Source organism: Mytilus galloprovincialis, chromosome 4 (assembly GCF_965363235.1).
Source record: "Mytilus galloprovincialis chromosome 4, xbMytGall1.hap1.1, whole genome shotgun sequence".
NCBI lineage: Eukaryota > Metazoa > Mollusca > Bivalvia > Mytilida > Mytilidae > Mytilus > Mytilus galloprovincialis.
In genome coordinates this window covers 41428605-41448919 of record NC_134841.1, presented here as the reverse complement: position 1 = coordinate 41448919, position 20315 = coordinate 41428605, and the positions used below count along the sequence as shown (strand labels likewise).

Below are 20315 nucleotides of genomic sequence, written 5' to 3'. Positions count from 1 at the left end.
TGTAGAAAAGTAAACGCATAACAATACGCACATTAAAATTTAGTTCAAGAGAAGTCCGAGTCTGATGTCAGAAGATGTAACCAAAGACAATAAACAAAATGACAATAATACATAAATAACAACAGACTACTAGCAGTTAACTGACATGCCAGCTCCAGACTTCAATTAAACTGACTGAAAGATTATGATTTCATCATATGAACATCAGGCACAATCCTTCCCGTTAAGGGTTTAGTATCATACCATCAGTTTTGTAAAAAGTTAATTTATAGATATGACCATATCAATGATAATTCATGTCAGATCATAAGTGCTGAATACTGGGCTGGTGATACCCTCGGGGAATTAAAACTCCACCAGCAGTGGCATCGACCCAATGGTTGTAAAAAAAACTAGGATTAAATTTTGTGTTTACGCCAGACGCGGGTTTCCAAAAAGTTTAAAAGGCCAAATTAAGTACGAAGTTGAAGAGCAGTGGGAATTCATCACTAATATCTGTCAATCTGGCATAAATATGACCAGATGAATTTCTGCAACATTCCAAGAACATGATTCCATAGAAATTCCTTCTCAGTTATCATGAAGGATTACCGAGGAATTGACCAAAATATAAAACCCCCTTCTGATATTTGACCACCGTTTTTAAAAATCTGCATAACCACATTGGCACTCTACGACATCCCTTTATAAAAGGGTATTATATTTATCTTCATGATATGACCAAAATTAGCCATGAGGTATTTGGTTCCATTAAATTTGTCAATGTACCTTACTTGTCACCCTACTATACACACAATAGGTAGTCTCTGTGATAAATAAAGATACTTTGAAAAAGTTTTTTTTTCTTGTCCACGCGAGATCAACTGATTATGAAGTTATAAAAAAAAAATACAATGATATATGGGTGACTGAATTTACCATAATGATGAGAAGGCAAAATATTTATATACCATTATTGTTTTAGTTAGATGGTAGACAACTCCATACACAAACAATGTAATAATATCTGATATCATTGACAAAATAATATGATCAGAATGTAAATGTGATGCATGTTTATGTATAAATATGATTATCAGAAGATGTAGTATAATTGTCAATAAGAAAAACCTCCACCATAGACCATAGAAAGTATGAATAGGAATGTAAATGAGGTGTATGCATATGTATAAATATGATTATATGAAGATGTGGTATGATTGTCAATGAGAAAAAAATATTTACCATACACCACAAAAGTATGAATAGGCATGTAAATGAGATGCATATGTTTGAGTACCCGTTCCAATAAGTAACCTCGTTAGTGTTTGTCTTATGTCTTGTCTCGCATCTTATAGTTTTTTTTCTGTGCTTAGAGTTTTGTGGTGATTGCAGATTTTTGATTATTGATATTAAATGTTTTTTCATCTTTTTTAAGAAAGGAATATATTGAGCCAGAAATATTGTTGATACACCTTTCTATTATTTATTGTAAGTTAGATCTACTTTAAAAACTTACAACTTTGTACACTCTTAAAAATACAAACATTGAATGGTTTTGTCTTTCAAACAAGTTGACATTCCATTTTTGCTTTCTACATACCCATAGTCAAAGCGAACATTACGAGTTTTAATTTTTGCTGCATATTTGTTTTATTGTGTTTGTTTAATTGTTGTACAAGTTCTCTTTTCTAACTTCGGAGTATGTGCATGCTTCCGTGACATATTAACCAAAAGAAAAAAAACAAACAATTGAGGTTGGTACGTAAGGAATTCTGTTCGCATAGTTATATTTTAAACCTGATCCAACACCCCCTCCAAAAGCCTTCTTTTCGCTTTGTTTGTTTAGTATGGAATGCGTGATAACATTACATCAACATATTTTTTCCTTAAATCTATTAACATTTTTTAATATTACAATTTACCAGAGCATTTATGTGCAAGTGTCCTTGCGAAGGACATGATCGAACATAGAAATGCCACAATTTGTTCCCACTTTAAATGACCAATGAAGTTCTAAATATATTTGCAAATTCGTGTTATCGGTTTGAAACTAGCACAAAAACACAACCTATTTGGAAACTGAAAACCAATGAAATAAAATGTAACGTCACTCAGGACGATCAGGAGTTTGTTGATCATTAAACTCTTAGCTTCCTGGTGACTATCAGAAAAAAAACCAGATTAAAATGTCAAAAAGGTTAACTGTAAATCAGAAAACAAAAGTATAGAATCTACAATACAATCAAGGTAATTCACATTTTAAACTAGAAAGTATAATTATTATTCTTTCTGTCTCATAAATTGAACTTTATCCATGATAAGATGAATTACTTGCATTAGTACAAATATACAATGTTTTAATATTAAATAGCTATGTAGGTTGAATTGCACCACATAAATCTTCACAATGCATTAAACTAAGATTTAATATTTTTGTCGAGTAAAATTGTCCTGGGCTGTAAGCTAGCATACAGACCATACAATGAAACTAGTGGAACTATTTGCTTATTTCTATTTTACACTGTTCCTCTGAATGTTCAAGAAAATTATATGACCTTCTTGGTATGATCTCATTTACCATTCTTAACTGTTATCAAAGGGTTTATTCAAACATCCGATACAGAGTTTAAACCTTAAAACAATTGTGAAAAATGTAAGATATAATGCTTCTGTACATTCACAGCTATAGTTGAAGCTGCACCTGTCAGTAATATTTTAAACAGTTTTTTCATAAGGATTTACTTAAATAAAGGCAACAGTAGTATACCTCTGTTCAAAAGTTATATTTATCTCGTTTTTTTTTCTGACATATTATTGAATAAATGAACTTAAATAAATATAATACACATTAAATCTATGAAAAATGTTCTTAGAATTGTTTCAAAATCATAGATTTCGACAAAAAAAAAACAACTAATCAGTAAGTTTTTCTTACAGGTTGTTAATATTTTTGGGAACTTCCTTTAAATTCGAATTATGATGTATGCTGTTCATTGCATTATAAGAATTATTTATCTGTTCAAGATGATGGATGCAACTATTACTTGTAAGCTGGGCTTTAAAATTATTGCGAAAATATTTATTCCAGAGAACACAAACAATTCAAAGATGTAAGTCTCTTTTCGAGCGTCACTGATGAGTCTTTTAGAGACGAAACGTGTCAGGCGTAAATACAAAATTCAATCCTGGTATCTATGATGATCTATTTACAACCACTGTTTCGATTCGACTGCTGGTGGAGTTTAAATTCCCCGATGGTATCACCAGCTGACCTGAAATGTCATTGATATGGTCATATTTATAAATTAACTGTTCACACACTTTTGAATTTTTGAAACACTGAGGCTTTTTTACCTCATGCATAGATTACCTTAGCTGTATTTGGCAAAACGTTTAGAAATTTTGGTCCTTAATGCTCTTTAACTTCGTACTTTATTATTTTATTTTTTTTTTGGATTCAAGCGTCACTGGTGTAGAAGAAACACGCGTCTGGCGTAAAAACAAAATTTAATCCTGGTATCTATGATGAGTTTATTTTTCTTTGCATTAGTATTAAGCATTCTACATTAGAACCTTTACACAAGTAGTCATCATTAAAAACACAAACTGAAAAAAATAGTCCTGCTTTCTTGGGGGGTTGGCAGGGTCCTGATCCAAAAATCCAGTCTACAAACACGAAACTCCAGGCTTACAAACATGAAATCCCGAGGTCCCGAATTTAGAAAAAAATCAAATCCCGACATCCCGAAATTCTAAAAAAGAAGTCCCGAATCCCGAAACGATCAATCCCGAAATCCTGCCTAAAACACATGATCCAAACGTCCCGAAAAAGGTCCTGCCCCCCTTCTTTCTTAAAATGAATAAAAGTAGACATTTGTATATTGTCTGAGGGAGTGATAAATCATTATTTGTAAAAAAATATACTCTTTTTCAAAGAAAATATTCTCGGAAACTAATATTAACAAGATACTTTATGTCTTCATAAACAACATATTTATTCCGCTTTTAAGACGTGTTTTTCAACATCGGCATTCCCTATAAACCAACTTTGCTCCCCTTCTTGTCGATTTTTTCTTTTATTTATATGCGGCTGACTTCATACAGAATCTACGTATAAAAAAAAATAATAAGGAGATGACATTTTATTGATGCTTTATCCTTTTGTTTCACTTTCAGATTAAAAGATGATTTTCTCTCACTAGACAATTCAAAGTTTGGTGACTATGTTGATTGCATCTATCCCATCGAAAATGAAATACAGGATACAATTAATACATTTAAGTCTGTCTCACGTATAGAAATTGACAACAATGATACATTGAGAACAGAACTTTACGACAAAAGAGATGATTTCAGATATCCAATTGTAAACTTTCTATTTCTATGTAGCATTATTCTAGTAGCGCCTGCATATAGAGTATATATATCCCAGTTGATACGGGTATCAGATATTACATTTTCTATCATGATATCACAACCCCGTACTATCCTCTCCTAATGTAACCTACCGAATAAGATTTATCACGGGTTTGTTTATACCCTACAGGTGCTACATGTAGAGCAGGATCTGATTACAACTTTTGAAACACCTAAAATTACCCGGTTTTGTGTGGGGTTTGTTTTGCCTTGTCTCTAACTTTCTTTGTGGCGTATATTTTACTGTCGTTTTTCTTTTGTATTTTTATGTTGACATTTTATTTATGTTTAAATGTCCCTTCGGTATCTTTCGCCTCTCTTGAACCTACGAATGAAAAGATCGATAATTTAAGTTTATTTGCTACAATTTTTTTTGCACAACAGTATTGCAAGTATTATGAATAGAAAGAAACCCATCAAGTGACAAAACACCCATGATAACCCTCCAAACCCCTACAAAAACATAATAAGACAACACATGCATTCAAGAGTCATCTAGAGACTGGTAAACGACCTTCAACAATAGTAAGTGTTTAATAGATATATCAAAATTCAAATTACCACCATAAAGTTTAGACAAGAAGTAAAACATTTTAACAGTGATCAAATATCTACTATCGACGCCAAATTTCCAGGTACATAAATATCAATGCTGAGGATCGTCACTTTGGACTGGCAAAATACTTTTTATCATGATTTTTTTTAAACTTCTGAACAAGCTGTGAATAACGTGAGACTAATAGTGTCACATCTATGATCAACCCAATCTTCAGGACTGTTATGAATTCTACCGTTACGGTAGTATATTGGTTTTGTTTTGTTTTTTTCTCTTTTTTATTACTATTTTAGTTTACCTTGCCAACACGTTGTGCTATTTTTTATTCGGTTTTTATCTTTTTGAGCTATGCTTATATTTCCGAAACACAAGTATGAGTTTCAAAATATATAGACGTTCTAAGTGAAGAAAATATTAACTTTTGTACACCATTAAACAAGCATAAAGTAAAAATTATCTTACTTGAAGTCATGTAACGTTAGTAAATCATGATAAGATTAACCGTATCTTTTTCAAATACAGATTTATTTGACAGATTCTAACTATAGATATGTTCTGTAATAAAATTGAGAATGGAAATGGGGAATGTGCCAAAGAGACAACAACTGGACCATAGAAAAAAAACAAAAAAAAAAAGAAAAAAAAAAACCAACAGCAGAAGGTCACCAACAGGTCTTCAATGTAGCGAGAAATTCCCGCACCCGGAGGCGTCCTTCAACTGGCCCCTAAACAAATATATACTAGTTCAGTGATAATGAACGCCATACTAATTTCCAAATTGTACACAAGATACTAAAATTAAAATAATACAAGGCTAACAAAGGCCCTCCTGACTTGGGACAGGCGCAAAAATGCGGCGGGGTTAAACATGTTTGTGAGATCTCAACCCTCCCCCTATACATCTAGCCAATGTAGAAAAGTAAACGCATTACAATACGCACATTAAAATTTAGTTCAAGAGAAAACCGAGTCTGATGTCAGACGATGTAACCAAAGAAAATAAACAAAATGACAATAATACATAAATAACAACAGATTACTAGCAGTTAAATGACATGCCAGCTCCAGACTTCAATTAAACTGACTGAAAGATTATGATTTCATCATATGAACATCAGGCACAATCCTTCCCGTTAGGGGTTTAGTATCATACCATCATAACATATATGAGAAGAACATAACCCGTGTCATGCCAACAACTGGTTTTTGAATAAATGTGTTTAGTTCCGATGCAAAGACCCTGTAAGTGAATCAATATTAACGCCAAAATATGCAATCTTTAATGACCTGACAACAGTATCGTAACTATATCCCTTCTTAATAAGTCTATTCAAAGGTTTTGTTAGTTTTTGAGGTGAATACTGACACCTTTGTGCTATATAAAGAATATTTCCATAAAAAATTGGATGTGAAATACCTGAACGTATAAGAAGTCTGCATGTTGAGCTATATTTACGAATGATGTCCTTATACCGATGATCAAATTTAGTAAATGTTTTGACTAGTTTGTAAGACTGTAGACAAATATACGTTTAACCCCGTTATCTTCCCGAACGCATACTATAACCTTTCTAAACTGTGTACCAATATATTATCGACATTTCCCCTAGTACAACATTTATTCCTTGTAGAGATTCAGTTTAAACTGGTTGTGATATTGTTAAGAATAATATGGAATTTTTAAGGCATTTCTTGTTTATGTATCTAATCAGAGATACAATATGTAAGTAAAACCCAGCTTTTTGAGATTTAAAATTTATTGGAATACATTTTATATAAGGTTAAATGTATATGTAATAAGATGTTTCATTTAATTTTAAGATGGTGATATTACGTTTTCAAGGTTTCTTTTTCTGAAAAATGGTATAATGAACTGTCAATTTTTGGAGAACTACGGATTATTTGCCCCCGAAAAGGATTACAAGTAATCATCAACCACCATTGACATCTGCTTTGAAACGCAGAAACAGAGGGTTGGATGTACTAATGAGAGGGAACCAAAAAAACTGGCCATTTTGTATAACAGGATATGTCGGGTAAATGTAAGTAATACAACTGTACCAATAAATATTGTACATAAAACGTTTTTTAAATCTATATTTTAGCCTTTTGTGGTACTGATCCTTCAGGAATCAAAGTAACAACAAAGTCTATCAAGTCCATTCATGTTGCATGGGATACAACAAAAACAAACTGTGGTATAAGCATAACTGGATATAGAATTTACTTCAACAGCACAGCGCCATTCAAGACTTATAAATCTAAAGATGTTTCAGGTGCAACAACGGACAATGTGGAAATATTTCCCATTGTTCCTGGATTTTCCTATATTATTTCAGTAAAGGAACTTACCATAAACGGAGCATTATCAAATCCCCTTTTATCAATTATACACATCCACATACAAGTAAGTACTCTATTAACTGTGTTATATGTGATATCTATATGACAAGTTTTTTTTTAATTGAAGACAAAACAACAATGATTATATACCTAACTACAAAATTATTTCCTGTGTATATTTTTGTATTTGGAGGCTTTTTGTTCAAGGTTATTGTTGTTTTATAATTTGTTTAACATCTCACATCGGTATACTACTGTTTCCTTTATTTATTCCCCTTTATTCTATTGATTTTGTATTAACGTTGTAACATAGATCGCATTTATTCGTTCAGTGTATTGTCACTTGTGTTTTATATGTCTTTTGATTGTCTTTTGATTGAGTTAAGCCATTTCAACTGCTATTTTATACTGCGTCTTCCTATGTTGTGAAGTTTCACTATTGTTTCAGATAAAGGGGAAGTTTGTACCTATTAAAACGTTTAAACCCGCTGCATTTGTTTGCACCTGTCCTAAGGCAGGAATTAAATGAATAACCACAAGCTGGGAAATGTATATCCCATTTGCATGTAAAGTTCGTATTTTGCTAATAAGGTGGGGAATAGTTATCAAAGGTACCAGGATTATAATTTAGTACGCCAGACGCGCGTTTCGTCTACATAAGACTCATCAGTGACGCTCATGTCTTTTGATTGTCTTTTGATTGAGTTAAGCCATTTCAACTGCTATTTTATACTGCGTCTTCCTATGTTGTGAAGTTACACTATTGTTTCAGATAAAGGGGAAAATTGACAATTTCAAAATTCAAATCATCTCGTTTGTCATAGATTCTGCTACTGAGATGACCGTGCATGTCAAATTTGAAGTAAAAATCTAAAATTGAGGCGGATGAAGCCGTGTTTGTTGTTTCTCTCTAATTTTCAGTTCTTGGGGATATATCAATGGTCCCAAATCAGAAAAGTTTGGATTGTTAATTGAAAGGACATCATCAATATATCTGAATGAGAAATTAAATGACCTGGGTTCATTGATCTTTGTGTTTTTGACAAGTGTCTGAAATTTATATTCTCGGTAAATGATTGGTTAATTTTTTTTAATGACATCAAATGTTCTTGTTTCTATGAAATTGCATATTGCGAGGTCATAAAAAAAGACGACCATGACCGATGGTGTCACAAATAAAGAACACATTTGTCAGCAAATCTTTAAAATCTATTAGGTCATTTTAGCTCTTCAACGGTTTCTGTGTCATTTAGGTCTCTTGTGGAGAGTTGTTTCATTGGCAATCATACCACATCTTCTTTATTATCCTTATAACATATCTCAAAACGTTTCACGTATGTACTAATACTCGGCGTGATATCCATGTAATTGATACAAGTTGACATCACTTTGGAATCTTACGACTAGAAGACATGTACAATGACCCACTAACATCAAAATTATTCCCAATAATTTGGAAGGCATTCATGTGAATTTATCAAGAATTAAAGACAGTAGTCAGTAGTCATCATTTCTGTGTTGATATGGATTATCATAAACATGGTCATAAGTATAAATAAACTTTTTAAAATACTTACCATTGTTTGTAATACTAAGGATTTTCTACCACAGAGATGATATTACCTTAGTCGTATTTGAGAAAACCTTTCGGAATACTGTGTTATCAATGCTCCAAAATTCAAATTCACATATACAAATAACTATTTTTTCATCAATTAAAATATTAGTGGTTTAATTCTTAAGAAATTATGAACATTTGTATAAAAATTACACACAATCGTCGAAAAACCTTCTTAAACTTGTCTAAAAAATCATCAAGTCTCTAATTTCAAATTAATAAATTTTTCTTGAAAAAATATTTGTTGTAATGCTATTTATTGCTTCAAGATTGCACACACACTAATTATTTTTGACAAGTATGATAGATGTCTGTTGACGTTTAAAAAATTAATTTAAAAAATAAGAGTAACAGTGCAATAAAGCCAAAACTAGATGTTTTAAAAATGATTTCTAACAGATGCTCACATTATCTTATGTGTTACATAAACTGTCGCGGGACGTAAACTCGTCTCTTTAAGGATAGATACTGCGTTTTTCTTATGACAGTTGAAATGACAAAATACTATAAAGCGCAAAAACAATAAATAATATCTCTCTTATATTTTCAATGCTATTAAATGTATTTTTGAACAGAACCTGCAGCTGCACCGAGTAACATTCATGCATCTATAAAAAGAATTACATCATTAACAATTAGCTGGGATGCGTTAAACGTATTTACCAAGAACGGAGACGTTAAAGGATACAAGTAAGTGTTTTTTCTACACACTACATTAACCAATATAGGATAATTTTTTAAACTAATTCTTGTGCCTAAAAAAGAGAAGGAAGAACAAGTCTTGTAATAACCCTTTTTGAATAGTGTTGAAACGTCCGGTTCATACTGCAGGCAAATAATAAAAAAAGAGTAAAGAATCATAGTAGAAACAACTTCTTTTTTTTATATAATTGGCATTGCGTTTGTTGTGTATGACTGTTTTTGATTGCGAATTTCTTTATGAATCAATATTTATGGACATTTAGAATTATATCACTGCTACATTACTATTTGTCTAGAATTCATCATCATAAGATCTGACGACTGTAACCAAAGTTGACACAGATGACGACTGATGTGTTCCAATTGTCATAACCACAATCTAGTCATCTTTCAACCGAGTGTGACCTACCTTGTAAGACTTTTCAGAGGGTTTGTACAAACATGAGCAACACGACAGGTGCCACATGAATAGCAGGGTCTGCTTCCCTGTGGTAGAATTTGTATAAATTTATTCATCTGGGAAAATATTATTATTTCCAAAGTAATAACTAATAACACTTACAAGCATTAAATTCCTATGTCAAGTATCCATTGTAATCCGAGTCTAGAAATTGTTTGGAGTTCCGTGTATGAGGGACACAATTCTCCAGCAAGGGGTTTCCGTTTTGCTTTGATGGATAATACAAATGACTTCGGTATAGATGCGATATATCTGATGACATGTTCCCGATCTCCGCAATTTAATCTTTGCTGAAATTTTGATGATTCAATATGTGACCTACTAAAGCAAAATTTTTATATATATGTCCAACATTTTTCAGTGGCTTTCCAAATAATTTTCCCAACCTCGTGTCTGTCGACCATATTTGCAGAGCCTATCTGTTAGATTGATGTTAATTTGATCTGGTTTAAAATAAAATCCAATAAACTTATTTACTATCTAAAAACTCTAATGATTGCATTCATTTTAACGTACCCATTATGACCTACAGGACTGCGAGTTAATAATATTTATCGTGTCTGGTGTAAGAATAATCAGTGATCTGATGGGAAATGAAATGAATAAAGGTACAATGTAGATATCTTAATATTCGACGATATATGTTTCTGAAATCTCTGTCTTTTTGTCATTTTTTTTCCAAATTTCAATATAATATCCGGGGGTCACGAACCTAGTTTTTTTTCGTAAAAATACTTGGAAATTAAATAAATCGATGTTTTTTTATATGGGTAATATAGAAGAAACTTTCCTTGTTAGGTAAACATTAATCGATTGAACTGGTAAAATTGAATGAGAACATTGCTTTTATATAAATACTTCAGAATTATAAAAGGAAATCCGAAAAATGCCAATAGTTCAATCAAATTCGATATGATTGTCTACCCCGAATGTCAAAAAAATGTTTTTTATGTATAAAATTTTTAATACACTTAACGACATCTTATTTTGTCATAGTTAAATCTTCAAATTTCAAGTTTTATATATTTCTGATGTAACTTGCCTGATACTTGGTAAAATAGTCTTAAACCAACAAAATGTGTTTGCATCAAGCCAAGAAAGAGAGCTCAGAAAAAGACACCCGATCTGTATTGAATGTAGAAATACGCCGTCTTACAAAAAAAAAGGGTTACAGAGGGTGCATAAGGCAGAATTGATCAGTTGAAGATAAACCGATAAAGTTATATAACAAAAAATGACGAAAAGACGAACAACTGTCTATACAAGATAATAATAAAATCAAACCCAATCATGTTATGCTTAACAATGCAAGCTATTTGTTATGGTTATCATTATCATTAGGGTCGATTTTCATGTTACCAGTATTTATTATGTTGTCGTTAATAAACAAAAGAAGATGTGGTATGATTGCCAATGAGACAACTGTCCCCAAGAAACCAAAATGACACAGACATTAAAAACTATAGGTCATCATAGGGCCTTCAACAATGAGCAAAGCCCATACCGATTAGTCAGCTATAAAAGGCCCCGATATGACAATGTAAAACAATTAAAACGAGAAAACTAACATTAAGGTTATTTTTGGTTATTTTTTTTTATTTTAAATTCGTGTTTGTAGAGTCTACTACCGAGGTCCAGGGCTTATAGGAACACAATTTGCAACCGTCCCCGGAGAAGCTAATCGTGAATATACTGTAACTGGCCTGCGACCAAATAGTACATACCAGTTTATTTTACAAGTTGTCAATGATGTAGGACCTGGTCCATACAGTGGGTTTATACCCATATCAACACTTCCATCAGGTTGGTATAACATTTATATCAAAGTGCTAAATCGTAAATAGGACTAAATGTCCGTTCTCCAATAACTTTACTTGCTCTTATGTGATGACAAAGAAGGATAGTTGTGCTGGAAGTTAGTTTTGGTATTTGGGAGAAAAAGGGGGAGGGGTAAAAGGAACTGTGAACAATAGTCAATCCTTTTCTGTTGATTGACACTTCTTTATACCCAACTGCAATGGTATACTTACTTTGCGGGCAAAATATAATTTGATAGATGATTTTAATCCATTCTCATATCATTTTATACATTTTACAAACGATATGATCGTCCATCTGATAAAAAAAAACAACTAAATAAGTACTTACCAAAATAGTCGTATTTCAGTATATGTACTGAATCTCTTGTTACAATTAATATAATGTAGTTTTAAAACTGAGTTAAATAAATAAAAAAATATTATTCAAATCGAACCAATGCCGATAACTGGCTACTGGGTAGTTATTACCATTAGAAAATAATTCATTGCACAAACAAAGGTACTGCTTATTGAGCAAACCAGGTTCCCCTAAATTACTTTTTCTTTTGTCTTGAATGTGAAGTTGTTTTATTTCCAATCATTCCAAAGCTCCTTATTCTGTATTACAGTAATGACAGAATATAAGGGATACAGTAGTATACCGCTGTTAAAAGTATCTAATAAACAAACATAGCAATAACAAACATAAAAGTTTTCGCATCAACATAATCCCCGTAGATTCCAGTATATAGTGTATAAGATTTTTCTTCTTTTTTCACTTCGTTTGTTCGATAGGAAATATACAGCGGATTCATATATACGTCTATAATTATCTATTTCTATCTTTAATTTTTCATCAATATCATCTTTTTAGCTCACCTGGCCCATAAGGGCCAAGTGAGATTTTCTCATCACTTGGCGTCCGTCGTTCGTCGTCGTCCGTCGTTGTTAACTTTTACAAAAATCTTTTCCTCTGAAACTACTTGGCCAAATTAATCATAACTCATCAAATGTGTTCGGTGACCCTGCCAACCAACCAAGATGGCCGCTATGGCTAAAAATAGAACATAGGGTGAAAAAATATAGATTTTGGCTTATATCTCTGAAACCAAAGCATTTAGAACAAATCTGACATGGGGTAAAATTGTTTATCAGGTCAAATATATCTGCTCTGATATTTTTTGATGAATCGGACAACCTCTTGTTGGATTGCTGTCCCTGAATTGGTAATTTTTAGGAAATTTTGCCGTTTTTGGTTATTATCTTGAATATTATTATAGATAGAGATAAACTGTAAACAGCAATAATGTTTAACAAAGTAAGATCTACAATTAAGTCAACATGTCCAAAATGGTCAGTTGACCCCTTAAGAAGTAATTACCCTTTATAGTCAATTTTTAACAATTTTTCTTAATTTTTTGTAATCTATTACAAACATCTTCTGCTCTGAAAGTATTGAGACAAATTTTACCAAACTTGTCCACAATCATCATTCGGGTATTTAGTTTTTAAAAATGTGTCCGATGACCATGCCCGCGAACCAAGATGGCTGACATGGCTAAAAACAGAACATGGGGTAAAATGTAGTTCTTGGCTTATATCTATGAAACCAAAGCATTTTGAGCAAAACTGATATGGGGGTAAAATTGTTTATCAGGTCAAGATCTATATTCCCTGAAATTTTCAGATGAATCGGACAACCCCTTGTATGGTTGCTGCCCCCGAATCGGTAATTTTTTGGAAATTTTGACGTTTTTGGTTATTATCTTTAATATTATTATAGATAGAGATAATCTGTATACAGCAATAATGTTCAGCAAAGTAAGATCTACAATTAAGTCAACATTGACAAAATGGTCCCTTAAAGGAATTATTGCACTATTATAGTCATTTTTTTACAATTTTCATAAATTTTGTAAATTTTGTAAATTTTTTTAAAATATTTTCCTCTGTAACTACTGGGCCAAGTTCTTTAAAGATAGAGATAATTGTAAGCAGCAAGAATGTTCAGAAAAATAAGATCTACCAGCACATCACCATCACAAAAACACAATGTTGTCATGAATCCATGTGTGTCCATAGACCAAGGTGAGCGACACAGGTTCTTAAGAGCTTCTAGTTTTGTTTCTATTTTTGTATTGTATTGATTTGCCATATTTATCTATCCCTTCCAGAACTGTATGATAAAGTATTATGTTTTCTTATCTGTATCTTTATTTTCACGGTTTTATGAGCCAAGTGATCGGCCTCTTTCTTTAAACGCAATTACATTGAATGAAATTCCATGTTTTGGTTTTGATTTGACAAATAAATAGAAGTAAATTCGTTAGCTTTGTGATTAAAATTCTTTAAACTTTGTTATATTTCAAATACATTCTTTTTAAACTTGATCCAACAGCAACAACGACTTCAACACCATTACCGACAACAACTACGACAGTAATATCGACGATGACAACAACATCAACGACAACAAAGACAGCAACTAAACCGACAAAAACAACAACAACAACAACAATACCGAAAACAACATCAACTACAACAAGTAAGTCGACTACCCAACGAACAACGAGGTTCGAAAGACAAAAAAATCCCAGCTCACAAATTATCATAACGACTACACTACCAAGGATGACACATACGGCGGTAACAACATTAAGTAAGCATAAAACCAACGTTAAGTATACATATAATTATTTTATGCTATATCTTATAATGTTGTACAACTATATTATACAGTCACAATGACAAGTAATTTCAATATGCAGATGTCCTATGTTAACAAATGAAATTAGAATTCAATTTAAACTAATTTAATTCAACATGCATAATTACATTCAAATGAATATAGCTTACGCTGAAAATACCAGAATCAGACAAATAGGTGAAGGAAACAACAGTGAAATACAACATCCTAAGTCGAAGACAAGCTTACAACTTCAAGGTAGAACATAAAAACGAGAAATTATCTGATTCCGTTTCGTTTTCAAAATCGAAACATTCATTAATGATAACATTAATCCTTGATGAAATTATCATAACGGCATTCAAACCAAGGATACTAAGCTTCAAAAGAGCAAGACACCTGTTGCATTCCTTTGTTTCTAGGTGCAAATTGTGCATATGTTCGTATCTTATCAATAGAATAACGTAACAGCCTGTTTCTCAGATACGGTACCAGATAAAACATAGCTTCAACGTTTTGTTTTATCACTATTCCTTAACTACTATATCATGTGAAAAAAATTGAACATATTATACTTTATATTCACTCGTTTATTTACTGAATGAATCTTTTATCTATTTATTTGTAATTGGTTCATTCATTGATTCATTGATTCATTGATTCATTGATTCATTCATTGATTCATTGATTCATTGATTCATTGATTCATTCATTGATTCATTCATTGATTGATTGATTGATTGATTGATTCATTCATTCATTGATTCATTGATTGATTGATTGATTCATTCATTGATTCATTGATTCATTGATTCATTGATTCATTGATTAATTAATTAATTAATTAATTCATTCATTCATTCATTCATTCATTCATTCATTCATTCATTCAATTGACCGCGTTTTTTCAGACATCGACACCGAGCAAGTTCAGAACCAACGTTTATGCTTTATAATTTGACTTTTTTTTCTATTTAGCCTTGCCATGTTTTCATGTTTCAGTTTCAATGTTATTCCAGTTTAAAGGATTATTTTTTTCGCATATTCACTTGACGTTTTAATCTCTAAAGATTGGTATTATTTTACATTACTTAATATTTCAGATGTTATGCAGAAAATATGATTTCTTAAATGTTTTTATGATAAAAGAAAAGAAAAAATTAAGTAATCTTCAAAGCATGTAAAAACCTACTTAAAGACATCTCACTTAAGTAAATCATGATAAGTTGGTATAACTTTAAGACATATTTAAGCGGCTTTATCGAATTTTATTCTTGTACTTTTGGAACAATATAGCCAAGGTACAAATTGTATGAACTCGTAGACAAATAATCTCGTTGTGCATACAGATCAAATCAAATCATCGTGAGTAGTTGAATATAGCGTAAATAGATTTGTTTTACCGACATGAACTCAGCACAACAAAATTTGTATCAAATACAAACCTATGTTAATTTACGTTTTTTTATTGATATTTTATCGTGTGTTTTTCTATGTTGTGATGTTATACTATTGTTTCAGAAAAAAGGGAGAAGGTTTGGTACCATTAAAACGTTTAATCCCGCTGGAAATGTCTGCACCTGTCCTTAGTCATGAATCTGATGTACAGTAGTTGTCGTATGTTTATGTGATTTATACATGTTTCTCGTTTCTCGTTTTTTATATAGATTATAGCTTTGGTTTTCCCGTTTGAATGTTTTCACACTAGAAATTTTGGGTACTTTTATATCCTGTTGTTCTGTGTGAGCCAATAATCCGTGTTGAAGGCCGTTCATTGACCTATAATGGTTTACTTTTATAAATTGTTTTTTGGATGGAGAGATGTCTCATTAACACTCACACCGCATCTTCCTATATCTAGTTGGAGTAATTTTAAGTTTGTTTTAACATGTCTATTGTTTTTGGTTCAAGGACACCATATGTTAGTAAAACTTTCATTTGAAGATTTAGAATTGATACATTTATTATAAGTAGACTATATAAAACATAGCATTCCGCAGAAAGGTCAAATGAAAAGGTAATAGGAATAAATATATTTACCACTTACCAAATATTAGTTTTATTCATCGGTGTTTAGAGTTGGTTGCCCGTTATGGCATATATGTTTCACAAATGACAATAGATATGTCCGCATTTGTCCTGACTACATTCTCTCGTCCCCAAATGAGACATTCCGAAGTTTGTACTTACATGGGCAAGGCGATGGGTTCGACATGTAGAGCAGGGACTGCTTACACTTGTGGAGAACCTGAGATCACCCAAAAGTTGTTGGTGAGATCGTGCTGCTCAGTCTTTAGTTCTTGACGTTGTGTTTTGAGTACTGTTGGCTGTCAGTTGATCTTTTTTTTCTTGTTTAGCTATGGCGTTGTCTATTAATAGAAAATCGATATAACGATAGGTCATGATTTATAAAATATACACGGAATTCTTATTTCTATTGTAAAAGTAAGTTAAATAAAGATCTTTGTGTCAGCTCTGTTACAAGTTGGTTTTAAATACATTCAAAGTTTTAAGTTTTGATTTAGTTGTCATTGTTGGACCTTAACACTGGAGTTAATAAGAACTTGAAATAATTTTGAATGATATTTTTTGACAACTATGTTAACAAACGACAACAAGGTCTCCAACAGTTAAGGATTGGTTTAACAGTCGAAGGAAAAAGGAAGACAGCGACGCCAATAACGGGGTTGACTAGCCCACTCCCAACGAAGACCAACAAAGCCAAGCTCTATCAGTATATTAAAGACATATAAAATATTTAGAATACGTCTTCGGTAGTTGCAACGTCAAGTAAGCATTAGCTTATTATAATCCGAATTTACCAAACATTTATACAACAATATACAATTAGAGTCGCAACTAATTCCTTTTCTATATTTATTTAGTTTCATATTAACAATAGATGTAATGAAAGGCAAATGTGCAATTAATTTGAACCGATATGAAAAATGCATTCAAGTGAAAAATGTCCGTATACTATGAAAGTAATAGAGTATCTGACAAATAAGGTTAAACAGACCAAATTGTAAAAATGGATAAATTGAAAGATAATTATTATAAATTTGCATCATTATAATATCTTTATCTAAAATTATCTTATTTTAATTTTCTAAATTGCAAGATTTTACATTTCAGCAGATGGTGAATTGAAAACTTGCCAAAAAAAACCCCATATTATTTGTTGAGTATTAACAGTTTGCCAAAGAAAAGAGGAACGAAAGATGCCAGAGGGACAATCAAACTCATTACAAGTGGTTACAATTGGCTATATATTTTGTTATATCGACAATACACGAAAATGGATACAAATTCATCGCATTCAACCAATAAAACAATAACTATAATTCGATGCCATAACACTGAGCCTTTTGTTTATAAAATATTTATAACAAAAGTATGTGAATTTAGAGAAGTAATCATTTGTTTTTAACTTAATTTACACTATTTTAGTTGACCGATCGTTGCAAATGTTAGTGAGGTTTTTTTTTTTAAATATAAGTCGAGAAAATAACAAACAAGGTTTCGGTCAATATGTTGTCATGTAACTGACATGTTGTTATGTTAAGACTTCAAACATAATGTATTGATTACTAGTATATAATGTTTATATTTTAAGAGTTAATGTCATCTTTGAAGGAATTCTTAGTGAACAAATACAGGTTTTTGTCTCCAGAATTAGGGCACTTGATACTGATCGGACCAGTAACATTTAGCTGTTTTTTTGTTTTTTGTTCGAGGGTTATTTGTGATCCTGTTTTATTCATACTGTTTTTCATAAACAACGATCATATAACCTGCCATACTTAATCTTGATTGCAATTGTGGAATATATATCCTCTTTATTGCTATCATTTGTTGCTGTGGGGTACAATTATCTTGAAAAAGACATTCAACCTAGCTATGCATTGTAGTTGTTTATAAATACATACAGGTAACTCGTTAATGGCAATGTGTACAGTCATAGCTGGAAGATGGTAGGACTTTAACAAGGATTATGTCTTATGTAGACGAAACGCGCGTCTGACGTAAATACAAAATTTAATCCTGGTATCTATGACGAGTTTATTTACAACCACGGGGTCGATGCCACCTGCTGATGGAGTTTAAATTCCCCAAGGGAATCACCAGCCCAGTAGTCAGCACGTATTTGCTGACATGCATTATCATTGACATGGTTATATTTATAAATTAACTGTTTACAAACTTTTGAATTTTTGAAATACTTAGGCTTTTGCTACCTCAGGCATAGATTACTTTAGCTGTATTTGGCAAAATTGTTAGGAATTTTGGTCCTCAATGGTCTCCAATTTCTTAATTTATTTGGACTTTTTTTACCTATTTTGATTCGAGCGTCACTGATGAGTCTTTTGTAGACAAAAAGCGTGTCTGACGTTAATACAAAAGTTAATCCTGATATCTTTGATGAGGTTATTTATATCCAAACAGACAATTCCCATAAATGAAATCTTCAAGTCCGAAGTTGAAGCTAAATTGAGTTATTTGGGCATTGGAACCAGAGGCGCTTGTCTCAGATTTGTTTTCCCTATATTCCTTAATATAACACAAGGTACTTAACTTGGATTTTCGAAAAATGTCAGGCGGTGACGAAATTCCGTTGTATGCCGCTTTCTAGGCTGTCAACCCCACTATAACTTGTTAAAGCGTAAATCTAAATTGATTTATCTTTACAATGGTGTATAACATGCCTACATTTGTTGTCGGAATTATCCGTAGCAGTCCTACACAAGTATGTCAGTCGTAATAATTTTGCCTGATATTTTTACGAAAATGCAAATTAAGTACCTTGTGTAATATTAAGGTATATGGGGAAAAAAATTCTGAGACAAGTGCCTGTGCTTGGAACGCGAAAAAAGAAACCCAATACCACAGCATTATTTACAGTTTGCTAGTTCTAATTTTCTGGCGTTTGATTTTATCTCCTTTTGATAAGTTCTGCTTAAAGCATTCTACGGATTATTAGAATAAAGAAAACGCACACTGATAACCTTTACATTGACTATTATAATGAGAATCAAGTGTACATACATTGACTTTAAACATGATATAAATAGTGGTGCGTCATTTTAGGCCGGAATGTTTAATGGATTTTTATTTGGACATCTTTTTGCATACCATTGTAACTGAATGATGAAGTTTGTCTACGTACTGCTTTGGTGTGAAAGTCATTTAGGGGACATATTCCACCATAGAATCTCGTTCAATACCATATATCGCTTTATTCTCTTACAATCAGCTGTACACTAGAGATTTAAAACGCTCCACGAGTCTTGCCATTTTAATTTAAAAAAAAAGAGCTGTCTCCAGTTGAAGAATATCGTAGTACGACCGTTGTACTGGTAGAATCAATATTGCTCAAATTGTTAGCTGATTTATATTTTTCTCCATCGATTGAGTATGTCGGTTATTTATATGTGGTTTGCCTTTAAAAAGTAATATCACCAAAAATATCAACTCCGAGGAAAATTCAAAACGGCAAGTCCATAAACAAATGACAAACCCATTAAACGAATGGATAACAACTGCCATATTCCTGACTTGGTATATGCATTTTCTTATTTGGAAAAAGAAGGATTGCACCTAGTTTTATTTCTAGCTAAACCTCGCACTTGTATGACAGTCGCACTAAATTCCATTATATTGATTGCGTGAAAAAATAAACAGACAAATCAGGTAAAAATGTCTAAAATACAGCAGTCAATATTGTGTTTTATTTCTTAATTTTAATAAAACCA

The 20315-nt window shown here is 31.9% G+C and overlaps 1 protein-coding gene and 1 long non-coding RNA gene across 2 annotated transcripts; both read left to right on the top strand.

Annotated features, from left to right (window-relative positions):
• The first annotated feature begins 732 nt into the window (after positions 1-732).
• Positions 733-15685, top strand: LOC143071030 (uncharacterized). Its single transcript, XM_076245116.1, has 6 exons — positions 733-737; positions 7222-7361; positions 9491-9605; positions 11696-11880; positions 14275-14535; positions 15666-15685. Exons 1-6 carry the CDS (start codon positions 733-735, stop codon positions 15683-15685), a joined length of 726 nt encoding a protein of 241 aa, XP_076101231.1.
• Positions 15686-16670: 985 nt separating this feature from the next.
• LOC143070603 (uncharacterized) lies at positions 16671-18163 on the top strand. The gene is made up of 2 exons (XR_012976595.1): positions 16671-17352; positions 17698-18163. It is a non-coding gene; the product is annotated as an uncharacterized LOC143070603 (long non-coding RNA).
• Positions 18164-20315: the final 2152 nt, after the last annotated feature.

Bases quoted from the DNA above. Each gene is read 5' to 3' on its own strand.
- LOC143071030 (XM_076245116.1), top strand. The intron at 9,606-11,695 runs GTAAGTGTTTTT...TCGTGTTTGTAG, and splicing joins GGAGACGTTAAAGGATACAA to AGTCTACTACCGAGGTCCAG. The intron at 14,536-15,665 runs GTAAGCATAAAA...TTAATATTTCAG, and splicing joins TACGGCGGTAACAACATTAA to ATGTTATGCAGAAAATATGA.